Source organism: Myotis myotis, unplaced genomic scaffold, assembly GCF_014108235.1.
Source record: "Myotis myotis isolate mMyoMyo1 unplaced genomic scaffold, mMyoMyo1.p scaffold_m19_p_6, whole genome shotgun sequence".
In the NCBI taxonomy this organism is placed as follows: Eukaryota; Metazoa; Chordata; class Mammalia; order Chiroptera; family Vespertilionidae; genus Myotis; species Myotis myotis.
The window spans coordinates 87,617,349-87,632,842 of NW_023416368.1; the positions used below are offsets into that span (position 1 = coordinate 87,617,349).

The following is a 15,494-nucleotide window of genomic DNA, read 5'->3' on the forward strand; positions in this document are numbered from 1 at the left end:
CGAGAGAGGAAGGGAGAAAGAGAGAGAAACATCAATCGGTTGACTCCCATGTGCTCCCCAACTGGGGATCGAGCCTGGAACCTAGGTTTGTGCCCTGACCAGGAATAAAACTTGCAACCTTTTAGTATACTGGACAATGCTCCACCCGGCCAGGGCAGAGGTTCAACAGCTTCATAAACACATTGCAGGCACCTTTCCTGTTAGGGCCTCCTGAGAACCAGGCCCTGGTGAAGCTCAAGGGTGCTAAGGGTGGTCAGGGTGCCAAGCAGCGCACTGTGATGTTGGTGTGGGCAGTGAGGAGGAATGCCTGCCGAAGACTGACATGACAGGCTTTGCTTCCAAACAGGAAGTCAACACAGAGGTGAAACTTTCCGGAGCTTTGAGTTTTCAGAGCACTCAAGATGGGAGAGGCTACCTACACTTAAGCCAGATTCACTAAGTCACCCTCCTTGTAAACAGTTTGGAAAATGCACCTGTGTGGTAGGAGATTTTAGGAATAAAAGAGCATAAACAGAATAGTGAGCAAAAACAATATTGAAAATGGAGGCCATGTTAACCCTTAAGGGGTCTCCACCAGCCATTGTACTGGGGGCACTTGTGGCCTGAGATGGAGCTAATAGTGACATGAATTGGGCAGCCAGCCTGAACCCTTTTCTGTGTGATCTTTTCAGATGCTTATACTGAGGAGAAGGCATAGTCATAACTTGTCCAGGGGAACAGAGGAGAGGCTGACAGTCTGGCTCCACCTGTCAGGTTACCTTGAGGGACCACAGAGAGGGGTGCAGGCTCTGACATGGCCTGGATATATGTCTGGCTCCCTTTGGTGTCTTCTTTATAATGAATAATGAATAATGGTAATATTAGCAAAAGCTGCTGCGAGCCCTGGCTGGTGTGGCTCAGTGATAGAGCTTCGGTCAGCTCACGCAGCAAAGTGTTGCTGGTTCAATTCCTGGTCAAGGCCACATACCTGAGTTGGTTTCCCTGGGCCCCAGTTGGCTGGTGTGAGAGACAGCCAATCCTCTCTCTCTCTCTCTCTCTCTCTCTCTCTCTCTCTCTCTCTCTCTCTCTCTCTCTCTCCCTCTCTCTCCCTCTCTCTCCCCCACACACACACACCTCCTCCTCTCCTCTCCCCTCCCCTCCCCTCCCCTCCTCTCTCCATCCCTCCCTTTCACTCTCTTTAGAAATCAATGGAAAAAATACCCTTGGGTGAGGATTTTTTAAAAACCTGCTGCTGCAAGGCTAGTCTAGTATAGGAAGGACAGGCAGAAGGCCAAGTCAGGATGAGATGCCTCCCTGTCCTACGCTGACTGGGCAAGGCCATTGGGAGAAGCCAAGCTGATGGCACCACATAATGTTTTTGAGAGTTGGTACCAAGAATGCCTGACCTACAGTATTTCCAAAGCTTCAGCCTGAAAGGCTTCCCTGAGGCTGGCCCAGTATCTGTACACAATCAGCATCTACTGAGGGTTTGGTTTTCTGATAGCCATTGAGCCACCTGGCTTGGGGTGCTGCCCTCTTCTATCCTGCATGCTGGGTAGTTGGGGTTCTGACTGGCATCTTGTTCCTTTGATGTGAGCCCACCCGTCTGCCCTATAGCAGGCAGGATGTCAGCTGCCGTTGTACTGTCCCGGGAGCCCTACATGTGTGCACAGTGCAAGACGGACTTCACATGCCGCTGGCGGGAGGAGAAGGGCGGTGCCATCATGTGTGAGAACTGCATGGCATCCAACCAGAAGAAGGCGCTCAAGGTGGAGCACACAAGCAGGCTGAAGGCTGCCTTTGTGAAGGCACTGCAGCAGGAGCAGGAGATCGAGCAGCGTCTTCTGCAGCAGGGTGCAGCCCCTGTGCAGGCCAAAGCTGAGCCCACCACTGCCCCACATCCCACTCTGAAGCAGGTGAGTTCTTGTCTAGGAGCCAGAGTTGTGACCTGGAGGTCTGGGAACTTGACTGGGGCCTCATCCTCCAGGAGAGATGCTGTTCCCTGGCAGGGAAGTTGTCGCTAGCACGCAAAATGTCCTGGTGTTCTGTCCACACTCGGCAAGCATCTGCCTGATTGTCAACTGCGTCTAAATTGTGTTTAATGGTGCTGTTTGGTGGTGAAAATACTAATTTGCAGTTTTTTTAGATTTTGTAACTTTCACATTCATTGTGCCGCCGACAAGTACTTTTTGTCTATAAGGACTTTTCTGAAAGGCACATTCAGATACAAAAGAGGCGTTCTGAAGAAATGTTCTAGCTAAATTAAGGAGAGAAAGAAGTTTTCTTGGCTGCTTTTTTTAATGCTCTGCTTTCTACCCCGTATAGATCCAAAGCTTTGTGTTGGCAGTTTTTTGTATCCTTGGAAGTCATTTGTAATTCACTAATGACCACATCTTCTCAAGGTCTCTATAATAGTGGGAGGCCACACTGTCCTCAGGAAATGGCCTGTCATATGGGGACCAGGCCTCATGTGGCCACAGCTGCTGCCCTTTGGTCACTCTAGGTCACCCGGGGCCGGCCTGTGGATGGTGCTGATCTTGATTTCAACCCCCATTTGTGTAGGTCATAAAGCCCCGGCGTAAGTTGGCGTTCCGCTCAGGAGAGGCCCGCGACTGGAGTAACGGGGCTGTGCTACAGGTCAGAACTGCAGTGCTGGGAGCCCCCTGCATTGCGCCACCAACCAGCCCTCACGCCCCAGACCGTGACCACGTCAGCTGCCTGCGTCTGTCTCTCTGTTTCTCTCTCTCCCTCTTTCCTTCCCCTGTCCCCTTGGTGTAACTTACCTGATCTCCTGATTTTGGACTTTAGGGACCCCGTGTGGGTGGGAAGAGGTCGGCCACAGCAAGGAAAGGCTGCACTGACCACCTCACCCTCTACCTTTTCCTTTCCCACATGAGCCATTGCACCCTCTTTCCACTGCAGGCCTCCAGCCAGCTGTCCCGGGGCTCGGCCACAACACCCCGAGGCGTCCTGCACACGTTCAGCCAGTCGCCCAAACTGCAGAATGCAGCCTCAGCCACAGCTCTTGTCAGCAGGACCGGCAAACATTCCGAGAGAGCCGTTAGTTCTGGCAAGGGCAATGCCACCTCCAACTGGAAGAAGGCACCCCTGAGTACAGGTAGGTGGGCAAGCCCCCAAGGAGCTCAAAGTAGGGACCTTGCTGTGGTTGGGTCCATCGCTTTCTTATTTTAGCAAAGACTTGCACATGGTGAAGGGAAATGGCACAAAGGGCCTTGAACCCCAGACCTGCTCCCTGAGAACAGCTGCCTCCCAGTTCTTTGGCTGAATCTCTCTTGTTCACTAAATAGGATGACCTCAACAAGTGGGAGCCCTGAGTAGATACTAAGTAGCCCTCGATGTCTCCACACTCTGTGCCCAAACTCTTAGCCCTTCACTCAAAATGTAGGACAGGCCCAGTTCAGGCGTCACCCCCACCATCCAGTAGACTCCTGGCAGCGCGGATGCTTATCTACCCCCTTGGCTCCTGGCCCCTGGCAAAGGGAACACCTGTTTTTACTGTTAACTTGTGCCTTTTCTGCTGTACTATTTTTTGCTCACCCAGATAGTGTCTTTTATTTCCTGATCTGTGGGCCACTCTTCCCCACCTTCAGTCTGGCTTGGACAGATCAGGTGGTGCAAAGTACAAAATAGAACAAGAATGTAGGGGCGAGGAGGGGGACTCTGGGTGAGGGCTGGGAGTTTAACTGAGGTGGGAGGCACCTTGCATGTTCAGCCAGTCGCCCAAACTCCTGAGGAGACAACATTTTAAGAACAACCCAGGGATGAGGAGGCGCTCAGGCAGATATTTTTTAATCTCCCTCAGTCCTGCCATCCTGGGTCATCCTATTTTTAAAATGTCTTATTTATTTGCTAGCATTAAGATGAATGTTAAATATTTCTGTTGATCAAAAATGAAAAAGTGACTTTCCCTGCTGATAGCGCTCGCAGACATGGCGAACGTTCCTAAAACCTGCCGAACTTTCTGTAAGAAGTGTGGTCAGCATCAACCCCACAAATTAACATAGTACAAGAAGGGCAAGGATTCTCTGTGTGTGCAGGGAAAGCAGCGTTATGACAGGAAGCAGAGTGGCTATGGTGGGCAGACTAAGCCGATTTTCCAAAAAAAGGCTAAAACTACAAAGAAGATTGTGCTGAGGCTTGGATGCGTTGAGCCTAACTGCAGATCTAAGAGAATGCTGGCTATTAAGAGATGCAAGCATTTTGAACTGGGAGGAGATAAGAAGAGAAAGGGTCAAGTGATCCAGTTCTAAGCTTCATATTTTGTTTTATTATATGACAATAAAATCTTGATATGTTAAAAAAAAAAAAATGAAAAAGTGAGCCCAGCCGGTGTGGCTCAGTTGGTTGAGCATTGTCCCATACACAGAGAGGGTGCCAGTTCAATGTCCAGTGACAGCATGTGCCTGGGTTGCGGGCTTGACCCCCAGTGGATGTGCAGGAGGTAGCCGATCAATGTTACCCTTTCACATTGATGTTTCTCTCTCCCTCCCTCTCCCTTCCTCTCTTTAAAATCAATAATAAAAACATTAAAGTCAAGGCTGGGTATGGTTCAGTGGTTGAGAGTCGACTTATGAACTAGCAGGTCATGATTCTGTTCCAGATCAGGGTACATGCCCAGGTTGCCGGCTCAATCCCCAGTAGGGAGCGTGTAGGAGGCATCCAATCAATGATTCTCTCTCGTAATTGATGTTTCTCTCTCTCCTCCCCCTCTCCCTCTCTGAAGTCAATAAAAAAATATTTGTAAAAAAAAATATTAAAAACACACAGCAAACCGGGTAAGTGAACAGTAGACACAAAAGGCTGAGTGAAGGAGATGGGTGAGAGCGCTCATTTGTGGGAGTGAGCACATGCCACACCCCTGTAGGAAGAAGAAACACCATCATAGAGGAACCCTAGTTAGACCTGGGAAAGTAGGGCTGTTTGTGCAATGGAAACACAGGAGCCCACTGTACATGCAGCTGGACAGAGTCTCTCATAGGAAAGAAGTTTAGAAGAACAGAGACATTCATCTGACCGTAGAAGAATTTGGACCTCCTGGAAAGCAAAGAGCATTTGTAAATACTAGGCAAAGATACTTTTACTCAGCATGTATAAGATACATACAGCTAAGAACTCACAGGCTAGTTAGAAATTCTTTTTGTGGGAAATTTGGAAGTATATGAAATGGGAAAAGTCAAGTATGAGTGTATGCATGTATACCAGTGATGGCGAACCTTTTGAGCTCGGCATGTCAGCATTTTGAAAAACCCTAACTTAACTCTGCTGCCGTGTCACATATAGAAATTTTTTGATATCTGAAACCATAGTAAAACAAAGACTTATATTTTTGATATTTATTTTATATATTTAAATGCCATTTAACAAAGAAAAATCAACCAAAAAATGAGTTCGCGTGTCACCTCTGACACGCGTGTCATAGGTTCGCCATCACTGATGTATACACTGTGATAGCAATCATGTGAACCCGTGTGTGCACTTAAGGGTGATGTTTGAAAGGGAATATGAAGGAATAAATAGTTGCTCTGTTCAACAGTCAGATTAGAGATAAAAGTGTCAAGGCTTAGAAGCCACATTTCCCAGGAGAGTTCTGCCAGAGCTCCAGGTTACCCTGGGTTTCTAGGTGGTGGTTTGAGAGAGACTGGATGGGATCTAGTTGGTGGTGTTGCCTTGAATATGCAGAAAGGACTCTAGTGCATTTGACCTCAGAATCCTTGTTCCACAAAGTCTCTTAACCTCCACCAAAAATACTCTTGGGAGAGCCCTGCTGCTGTAGCTGGGGATCCAGGGCAGTCCTTAGGCCAGGCCAGCCAAAAACCTGTGTGCTGGTGTGTATGTGTATCATTTCTTCATTTTCCAATTGTAAAAATGATACTTTGGGAATATTTAGAGAATATGAAAAAGGAAGATGATGGCAATGGCTGGTATTTTCTACTCCAGGAGAACAAATGCAGCACTTAGAGGCCTTCCTCAGTCGCCTCTTCATTCACGTGTCCTACACCTGAGTGTCCTACAAAGGGATTATGCTTTGTGTGCCATTCCGTGCACCTCTGAATGGTTTAGAGAATATTACCCTATCCTTTTTGATGGCTGCATGGTATTCCGTCATACTAATTTCCCAGATGCCTCATTCAGTCATTTGTTATTTTTCAGTTCTAAATAGCACTGTGGTAACCACCTCAGTTAACAGAGCTCTCAAATAGCCTGTGGAATATCTGTTACTGTGGCAGAGGCTGGGGACATTGTAAAGGAGATTGAGTTTTTTCTTTTTCTTTTTTTTGTTTCTTTTTTTTGTTAATCCTCACTGAGGATATTTTTCCATTGATTTTTTTTTCTTTTTTTTGAGGGAGAGAGGGAGAGACAGAGAGAAACATTGATGTGAAAGAAACAAAACAGTTGGTTGCCTTCTTCACGACCTCTGACCAGAATCAAACCCGGAACCCTTTGGTCCGCAGGCCAACACTCTTATCCACTGAGCCAGACTAGCTGGGGCAAGTTATTTCTTAAATTCTCTTCAGTTCTGAGGTGGGATTTTGACTGCCCAGGCTCGGTTGGCCCACTCAGGTGTCCTCCTGGGAGCCTGCCCCTGACTGGGACCATCTCAGCCTGTTGCTCTGTTCTGTTGCAGGTGGGGCGCTTGCGTTTGTCAGCCCCAGCTTGACAGTGCACAAGACCTCCTCGGCTGTGGACCGCCAGCGGGAGTACCTCCTGGACATGATCCCGCCACGCTCCATCCCCCAGTCGGCCACGTGGAAATAGTGTGAGCCGGCCTTGTGGAGAACAGGCTCCCTCTTCCTTCCCACCTGGCCTGCCACCCTCTGCTCGCTGGGGAAGGCATCCTGCTCCCCAAGAGAGCGAGCAAGCGAGTGTCTGCCACACTGCGGAAGCAAGAGCTCCCTTCATTCTTGGCTGCAAAGTCTTGTGGCTGGAGGGCCGCTTCACAGGTGGATGAGGATTATTATTACTGGGGGACCTTTCCCATGGGCTTTCCTCCTTTCTTTGCCTTTAGTTTGCCCAACACCAGCAGAAAATTGGACCTCGGGGGCTGTTTCTGCTCCCGCCCTCCTCTTCAGCCCCCTCAGGGCACATGGGCAGCCTGGACACTGTGACACACTCGGGCAAGACCGGAGCTCGGGGCTTCTGAAGTTGAGTGGACCGTTGTTTTGTTTTTGCTTTTTCCCTACCTTAGCCTCCCAATCTTTGACTGCCTTCCTTCACGGCAATCTCTAGGTTGACAAGTTTTTTTAATCACCTCATGATGATGGAGTTTAAAGTAAACCATGCAGACCCAGGGGTTCCTGCCGAGCATGGCCCCCATGCCCCAGAGGATGGGCCGCTGACTGACCAGCCCTCGTTTGCTCCAGCAGAAGGCCTGTACTGCTGCTCGTTCTGGAGACCCCCAACCTCCCACACTTAGCAGAAGAACAAACTGCAACCCAGACCCAGCCAGAGTGCCTGGGATCCTGAAAGCCACACTGCTGCCCTTGGAGAAGGGAGTAGAGAAATGGCAGCAACATACAGAGCCTGAGCAGGAAGTTGGAGGGGCGGGCTGTTGTGTTTTTTTTGTTGTTGTTGTGGTTTATTTTATTAAATTTTTCCTTTTCTTTTCCTACTTATTTTGATAGACAACATCCCAAGCTGCCCTGGCTTGTGCTCCCATCAGGTGTGTCAGGTGGGGAGATGCCCCTGCCCCTCACAGACTTTAGGGTTTCCGTTTGGGTCTAGTTTAGAACCTTCCCGTAAAGGAGGCCGTGCTGCCAGTGTTCGCCTCCAGACTTTTTTTTTTAACCTTCTTTGGAGTCTACAGAAATGTCTTACAAAGGATCAGGTCTGCTCTTAGACATGTTTCATTTCAGTTTTCCCCGCTCCTTAAAAATCAGTTCCATGAGGAAAGGCAGATGTCATGTGTGAGCTGCACACAGCACCAGCTCCAAGCACATGTGAGGGTGTCCCATGTGTGTGCACATGCATGTGTTGATGTGGAGACGGGGTACGTCGCTCCCCACTTCAGCTCCTGCCCTGGTTTTCCTGTCCATGCAGTTAGGGACTTAACTTAAAATCCTTATTTTATAGGGCTGCCTTTGAACACATTGCTTCAACATTCTAATAAAGGCTCATTTAACCCCCTCTCATGTGTGAATATCAGTGTTTAGAAAACATTTTTAACATGTGGTCGAAGACCTAGTTTTGCAAAATGTTCTAGTTTTTTCTATAGAACCCTAAATTTCTCATTGATTTTTGTTTTGAGTACATGGGCTGAAGGAGGGGAGGGGAGGGAAATGTGGCTTTCATAACAAGATGCAGGGATTGGGGGAGAAAGGGAAATTAACATTCAGGAATGTGGGGAAAGGATGTGCTTATACACCAAAAACTCAAAGAGTGTGCAAGCATTTCTATTTGTGTGTGTGTGTGTGTGTGTGTGTGCGCGCGCGCGCGCCTGGTAAATAAATACCCGTCTTATATACTACCCTGAGCTGTTAGCCCTCTCTGTTCAGTTACATGGGCCAAACTCCAAATCATCCAACAAGGAGACTGGGCTGGCCACTCCCAGCAAACAGACCTCAGTTCTATGCAGTAACTGAATCAGGTGTCTGGGCCAAGTCATTCATGCACTGTCATTTTATTAAAATGCCAGCTAAAGTGTCCACCACCTTCCCATCCAGGTTGACTGGGTCTGTGACTTGAGGCATATGTTGATCCCCAGCCCCATCAGAACTTGGCTCAGCCGCACTCAGGAACCACCTCTTAACTCACCTTGCTGGGCCAGACCACCTCAGGCAGAGGACAGGACAGCCAGGCCCTGGTTTTGCCTTCTCCATCCAGCCCAGCATCCCCAGGCACATTCCCATCAAGGACAACTTATTATGATGGAAATGTAACTTTTTAAAAAGGTGGCAAGCCCAGCTGGTGTGGCTCAGTGGTTGAGTGTCAAACCTATGAATCAGGAGATCACAGTTCAATTCCTGGTCAGTGCACATGCCCAGGTTGTGGGCTCATCTCTAATGGGGGGCGGGGTGCAGGTAGCAGCCTATCAATTATTCTCTCATCATTGATGTTTCTATCTCTCCCTCTCCCTTCCTCTCTGAAATCAATAGCCCTAGCCAATTTGGCTCAGTGGATGGAACGTCAGCCTGCGGACTGAAGGGGGTCCCAGGTTTGATTCCGGTCAGGGGCACATGCCCGGGATGCGGGCTTGATCTCCAGTTGGGGATGTACAGGAGGCAGCCAATTGGTGATTCTCATCACTGATGTTTCTCTCTCCCTCCATGAAATCAATAAAAATGTTTGTTTAAAAAGAAATCAATAAAAATATGTTTTAAAATTTTTTGGGGCCATCTACAGGATGGTAATAAAGGACAGTGAACTGCTTTAAAAGTTTTTTTTAAAAGGGCAAGAACGTGAGAGGCTTTAGTCCAAGCATGTCAAACTTGCGGCCTTTGACATGCTTGCTTTAGTCTTTAGTTCATTTCTACCATTTTAAAATTCCACACCCTCCCCCCTTTTTCTTCAGTTTCCCACTTTGCATTGTAACATCTGTGATAAGCCCTAAGTGGGTATTTATGTGATGGACTTTAAGATGTTTCAGACAAGCATTGTTAAATACCTGTCTGGGTGTGGGGTTTGAATATACTAGGAAAGGATGTTAACAGTGTGTTCTCTCAGCAGCAAAGTTCACCCCCTGAAAAATCTGCCACGGGGCTGGGGTCCTGGTTTCCCCCAGAAGTGTTGGGGCTGAGAAGACCTGGTTTCCAGAAGCAGTGAGAATGTAGGAGCCCCTAGGCTCAAATGACAATTTTAATGGTCCCTAGTTATCTGGGACACAGACCTCTGACAGCAACTAGAAACTTAGAAATGTCAGTCATTCTGTGGACTGGGGTGTGGGGTTCACAAAGCTTATTCCCCATTTTGGTGGAGAAGCAGGTTTGAAATGGCCAAGTGCATATGCGTATGTTCACAGACATGCATGCCCCCTTGGAGCTGCTCATGGCTTTGGCCATTCTGACCATGTCATGGGGACTCTGGTCCTCATTGTCCCAACTGTGAAGTCAGGACCACACCTTTGACAAGGCAGAGAATGGCCCTTCTCCAGGGGCCTCTGATTCACTCTCCTCCCAAGATCTTGAAGCAAAAGGTGCAGAGAAAATGAAAGGCTATTGAGTACAGCCCTGCCCTGCTCTGTGTCCCACACCTCTCTCCTATGGGCAGAGACAAGGGGAGGAGTTTTCTGTATAAGTAATATAAGCATTCTCATCAGAGGGTTGTAAGTAATGGGAATGGTCTTTGCTGTTGCACCATAGGGTTGTGTGTGTGTGTGTGTGTGTGTGTGTGTGTGTGTGTGTCCTATGCCAGGTTATATGCTGCACATGACATTTGCCTAAAGATCTCCAACCGAGCTTTTATTAAAATGACAGCTATGCCCTAGCTGGTTTGGCTCAGTGGATAGAGCATCAGCCTGCGGACTGAAGGGTCCTGGGTTCAATTCTAGTCAAGGGCACATGATTGGGTTGCAGACTCGATCCCCAGTGGGGTGTGTGCAAGAGATAGCTTATCTATTATTCTCTCTCATTATTGATGTTTCTATCTCTCCCTCTCCCTTCCTCTCTGAAATAATGAAAAATAGATATTTTTTAAATGACAGCTAAAGTTTTATAATCTTTAGCAAAATATAATAAACAGTTACACTAGTGCAGGGAGGTAGATTTGGGGAGGTGGGTCACTTCTATTTACTTTGACTAAATCTTTGATGATAATGTAAAACCAAAAAGTTGACCACCAAACGAGAATAGAAGTTCCATGAACAGAGGCTGGAATAAATGGCTATACATGATGTCACAAGGAAGTTTTAGATCTGAAGCACAATAAAGAAATGATGTGTTGGCTATATTTTTCTTTTGTCCCTTGGCTCTGGTTTTCCTGCTTTGTTCAGTCCATGTATGGGGCAGGTTAGAAACTGGGTAAGTGCAGCAGTGACCGACCCTTTGTTAAGGTGGAAACAAAGGGTAAGAAATCTGCTTCTTGGGTTTCCTTCGGACTTCACTAACCATGTGGGGGGAGTCCTCCCCAACTGGGCACTGTGCTCTCACCTCTGAGCCTCCATCTCCACCAAAACCAGGAGCTTTGTGGCCTGGGGAGTGGCTGGGACGCCAATGGGTTTTCCCTTTGCGCTGGCTCTTAGCCCCTTCCAGTTTCCACCCTGCGTGGTTTTTCCAGAGTGATTTCAGGCGTGGCTCCCCTTAGTCTTTGCTGCAGGACACACCGTTACAGATTCAGGTTTTAAGTACAGATGGAGCCCCCCAGCAAGGCCCTGAAATGAACAATTGCTTGTGAAAATTTGTTTTTAGAGGTTGACACTGTTTCAGGTTTTTCATACTATCTGAGACCTGTGATCACTTGATCACTTGGGTAGTCTGTTACCAGTGTTTTCCTGGGTGCTTCCTTTTTTTTTTTCTTTTCTTTTTCTTTCTGGTTCTTGTTTTTGTTGTTGAAGCATCCCTGCCTCTGGTGGTGGGTGCTAATTGCCCTCCCCAACAGCCAGCTCAGTTTCACCTGAGCAGGCATGACTGGTAACAGAAATTAAACCCAAACCCAGACAGTCTACCTGTGACGTCCTTACTGATGCCCCACGCTCTAGTACTGGCTGCGGGAAATGCACTTATGAAGTGCTTTCTTAGGGGCTCTGCACTCAGCCCTCAAGTGATTCTGCTGATCAGCCACAGGTTCCTCAGCGGACCCAGGGGTGAGTCTGTTTCTCCAGCTAACAAATGGTACACCCACCGGGTCCCTGAGATTTTGTCCCTTCTAAACTAAGCTGGCTCTATGGCCATGGGGTGGAAGAGTACCTTGGCCCATTGCTCATGCAGATTCATCAGTGAGGAACAGAAAAAGGCATGTGCCACACCCCAGGCAATGGGATTGAACCTATGACTGGCAAAGAGGGAAAAGAATGGAATGACAAGGAGGTGAACTTGTAGGCCAAGTCTTGAATGAAAAGGGGGAAAGTATTGCTGGGAGTGGGAACAGCCAGTGAAAAGTCTCAGAGGTGTGACCAAGCCTGGCAGGTGGAGGATGAGAAAGGCAGTGTGGCTGGCCAGTGAGGAAGATGGGTGAGGATGTGGGTTTTATTCTGAGTGGAGTGGGAGCTTTGAGAAGGATCGAGGTGCAGTCCTCCAGTAAACCACAGCCCTTTCCAACAACCCCAAGGATGTGTTTCTGCCCCCATTTTCCAGGTGCAGAGCCTGAGATATGGTCCAGGTAAGGAAAGGCACCCTTCTAGTGTAAACCAAAATGTTGGTTTTTCTGTCTCAATTCAGATGTGAAAAAGCCAGATGGAGGCAAGGCACTTCCCCTCTCTTAGCCTGTTTCCTCATCTGCAAAACGAGGGGTTGGGATCACAGCCTATTTCAAGGCGGTGAGAGGAGAGCTGGCACTTAATTCCCAGGGCACCTGAGAGCCATGGAGAGTGAATCAGCAGGGTTGGGGCATAGTCCCCTTAAACTGGTCATGGGCTTCAGATGGAAGCAGGCAGGATTAAGGTTTAGGGAGATGTTTCCCATACCAGTAACTTCATAACAAAATAACCCTCAAACTCCCCCAGGCCATATGGGGTCCCCTCTCCAGACATACACCTTTACCTCTCCACCTCCTTTCCATTACAGCCACAGGGGCTTCCTGGCATTACTCAAACACACCGGCTCCATCCTTTTTGGGAACTCATGAAACACTTTCCACTATTTCCAGTGTCTGATTCCTTAAGGGTTCAGTTCAGATATCTCCTTCAATCCCTCAGGCATCCTCCACCCCACTCCCCGCCCCCAGCATTTAGCACAACTGACAATTTTTAAAAGATTTCCATGCAATTTTTTTACCTGACTTTTGCCTCTTCACTGAGGGCAGGGATGGATCTAAGCTTCTTTCTTGAGTCCCAAAGCTTGGTATACAGAAGGAGTTCAATAAATGCGTGAATTGAACAAATCAGCTGGTCCAGTGGACTTATGCCCCACCCTTGACTTTCCCTCCAGACTCTTACCCTCACTAAGGAAGGGGCCCTCACCAAGGAGAGCTTCCACCACCTCCCTATCCTACTTCAGCTAAATCTGGGTTCAAATCCCAGCTGTGTTCATGGGCAGTGACATCTATGTGGGCATCAATTTCCTTATCTGTAAATGCTCAGTTGATTTCGAGACGGTCTCCCTACCTACCCACGCCATCCCCTTCTTAAAACATGAGAAGGGTGCTGGGTCTTTGCTCCCTAGCCCAACATTTCTATTCCCAGGACCATCACGACCCTGGGAACGACCTCAAAGTCAAAGTCCCTTCGACTCTTCCCAGGCTGGGGGATCCCCAAATGTACGCGTTCGAATCCCACAACTCCCTTTTGAGAACTGGAGCAAGAACCTTAACCTTTCTCTAACAAGGGGCGCCCGCGCCTGCCTTCCGGGGAGCGACCCCCTCTCCCCGCTCCGTAAAAGGGCGGCATTGCTAGAGCCAGGTGCGAGGTAGAGCGAGTTTATTGCAAATTACAACGCGGGTGGCGCCCCGGGGCGCGCCGTCCCGCGGCGGCCTGCGAGGCAGGCTGGGAACGGATGCACTCAGCGTGCGTCCCCTAGTGGGCAGCTCTACCTGGCAGCCTCCTCCGACCGCAGAGCAGTCGCTCAGTCTGCGCAGGCGCATTGCTTCGGCATCCTCTGGTCTCGCCCCCTCCCGGGGCCTTCTTGCGGGGGAATCGAGGACGCGCATGTGCTCTCCGGTTCGTGGAGGAGGAACTAGATTCCAAACAGGGGCCACTGTGGCCCCCGCCGTGGAGAAAGAAGGAAAGGAGAAAGGACGCATGCGCATTGGTGCGCGGCGGCTTCGCGGGACTCTGGAAGAGCGCTTCTCGCGTGTGGCCGCGCTTGCGCAGTGCTAGGGGCGGCGGGTATGTGGGAATTCCGGGTTTAGCCGGAGTCCCCGGTGCGCAGCCAGCCGTTGCGCGCTACCTGGCCCGCCGAGGGTCTGGCCGACGGGCTGAACTGCAGCAATTCAGTGATCAGTGACTTGCAGCGCTCCGACAGCTCGAGGCCGTCGGGGTAGAGGACGCCGCGCTTCTGGCGCCGGGGCAGGCCAGCGATGTCTGAGTCATCGAAGGGCATGCACCCGGTGACCATGACGTAGAGCACGACGCCTAGGCTCCACACGTCGTACTTCTTGGGGTCATAGGGGATGCCCAGGAGAACCTCCGGCGATGCGTAGGCTGCTGAACCGCAGTAGGTGGTGCTCAGGTCAGGGTAGCCGTGAGCCTGGCGGCCGAAGCCAAAGTCGGTGAGCTTGACGCGGCGCTCGTCAGGGCTCAGCAGCACGTTTTCGCACTTGAGGTCGCGGTGCACCAGGTGGTGGTCGTGCAGGTAGCGCACGGCGCCAGCGATTTGTGCGAAGAGGTCGCGGGCCTGCCCCCCGGGGATGCGCCCGTTGCGCTGCACGGCTTGGAGCAGATCCGTGGCGGCTGCCTCCATCACGATGTACAGCTTCCCGTTGCACACCTCGATGAACTCGAAGACGTGCACAATATGCGGGTGCCGCACGCCTCGAAGGATGGACAGCTCGCGGGGCAGGAACTTGTTGACGAAGTCAGGCGGTGCGCGCCGCCGGTCCACCACCTTGATGGCCACCGTTCCCTTGTACTTCTTGGACGTGGCCACCTTCACCTTGGAGTAACTGCCCTCACCTATCGTGCGACCCAGCTTATAGCCGAGTTCGCTCAGGAGTTTGTCGCCCGACATGGTGGCGCCTGGGGCGCACGGGGAGCAGGAGGCGGCTGCTGTCGGGGGGCGGCCGGACTCCGATCTCGGGCCTAACCCATGGCGCTTGGCACCTGCACACCCGCACCCCCATGTGCCCACTCCCGGGTTCCCGCCGCCGCGGTGCCTTTTATTACCCAGGTAACAATTTCTGCCTTGTGAAGTGACTGCGGGCGTCACTCTACCTCGGGGTGGGGGCCCCCGCGGGCGTCATCCCGCCTCGGGATGGACCCTCCAAGGCCCTAGGGCTTTATGACTCATAATCAGTTCCTGATGAGAGGCTACTACTTCCAAGGGCTCCCGACCACCCCCAAGGAGCAGAATCTGTGCCAGGGGTGGGTGGCTCCTTGCGAGTCCAAATTTGAGCAGCCGCCGCCCCCACCCGGCTACTTGTACCAAGCCTTGACTATGTGGAGCACAGACCCAGAGGGGGGAAAACGGGTAAGGGGGCTTAGCTCGGTGACCTGTCTCCCTCCGGAGCTTGAGTGCCCTGCGCATCGCCCCAGAGGGAAGGTGAAAGAGAAGTCCTTTGATGCAAGAACCTGGGCGACCCCACAGGCTCCAGGCGTCCACACCGGCTGAGCCACGCCTCGTCGGGGAGAAGAAATGCGGATTCTTCGGCTGCAGCCGGGCGTCGTAGCCAGAGTTCTTCCGCGCAGTAGGATCGCTACACTAGCGTCCTGGGTTCCCTGGCCCCACCCGGGACTTGCGCGACCGCTTCCG

The 15,494-nt window shown here is 50.5% G+C and overlaps 2 protein-coding genes and 1 pseudogene across 11 annotated transcripts in view; 2 read left to right on the forward strand and 1 right to left on the reverse strand.

Annotated features, from left to right (window-relative positions):
• GATAD2A (GATA zinc finger domain containing 2A) overlaps nucleotides 1-8,124 on the forward strand; it is a 114,947-nt gene extending 106,823 nt beyond the window's left edge. For 7 of the 10 annotated variants that reach the window (XM_036311913.1, XM_036311911.1, XM_036311914.1 and 4 more), the window contains 4 exons: nucleotides 1,597-1,895; nucleotides 2,542-2,616; nucleotides 2,902-3,097; nucleotides 6,626-8,124. In XM_036311913.1, coding sequence (XP_036167806.1) covers nucleotides 1,597-1,895; nucleotides 2,542-2,616; nucleotides 2,902-3,097; nucleotides 6,626-6,756 — 701 coding nt within the window. In that variant the 3' untranslated portion in view covers nucleotides 6,757-8,124. The remainder of the gene's footprint in view (nucleotides 1-1,596; nucleotides 1,896-2,541; nucleotides 2,617-2,901; nucleotides 3,098-6,625) is intronic. The other 3 variants (XM_036311906.1, XM_036311907.1, XM_036311908.1) reach the window with 3 other exon arrangements.
• On the forward strand, nucleotides 3,104-4,279 carry LOC118657638 (annotated as a pseudogene).
• A 2,390-nt stretch (nucleotides 8,125-10,514) lies between the features above and the next one.
• TSSK6 (testis specific serine kinase 6) lies at nucleotides 10,515-15,485 on the reverse strand. The gene has a single exon (XM_036313324.1). The coding sequence runs from the start codon at nucleotides 14,751-14,753 to the stop codon at nucleotides 13,932-13,934; it is 822 nt and encodes a 273-aa protein (XP_036169217.1). The 5' UTR covers nucleotides 14,754-15,485; the 3' UTR covers nucleotides 10,515-13,931.
• Between the last annotated feature and the right edge of the window lie 9 nt (nucleotides 15,486-15,494).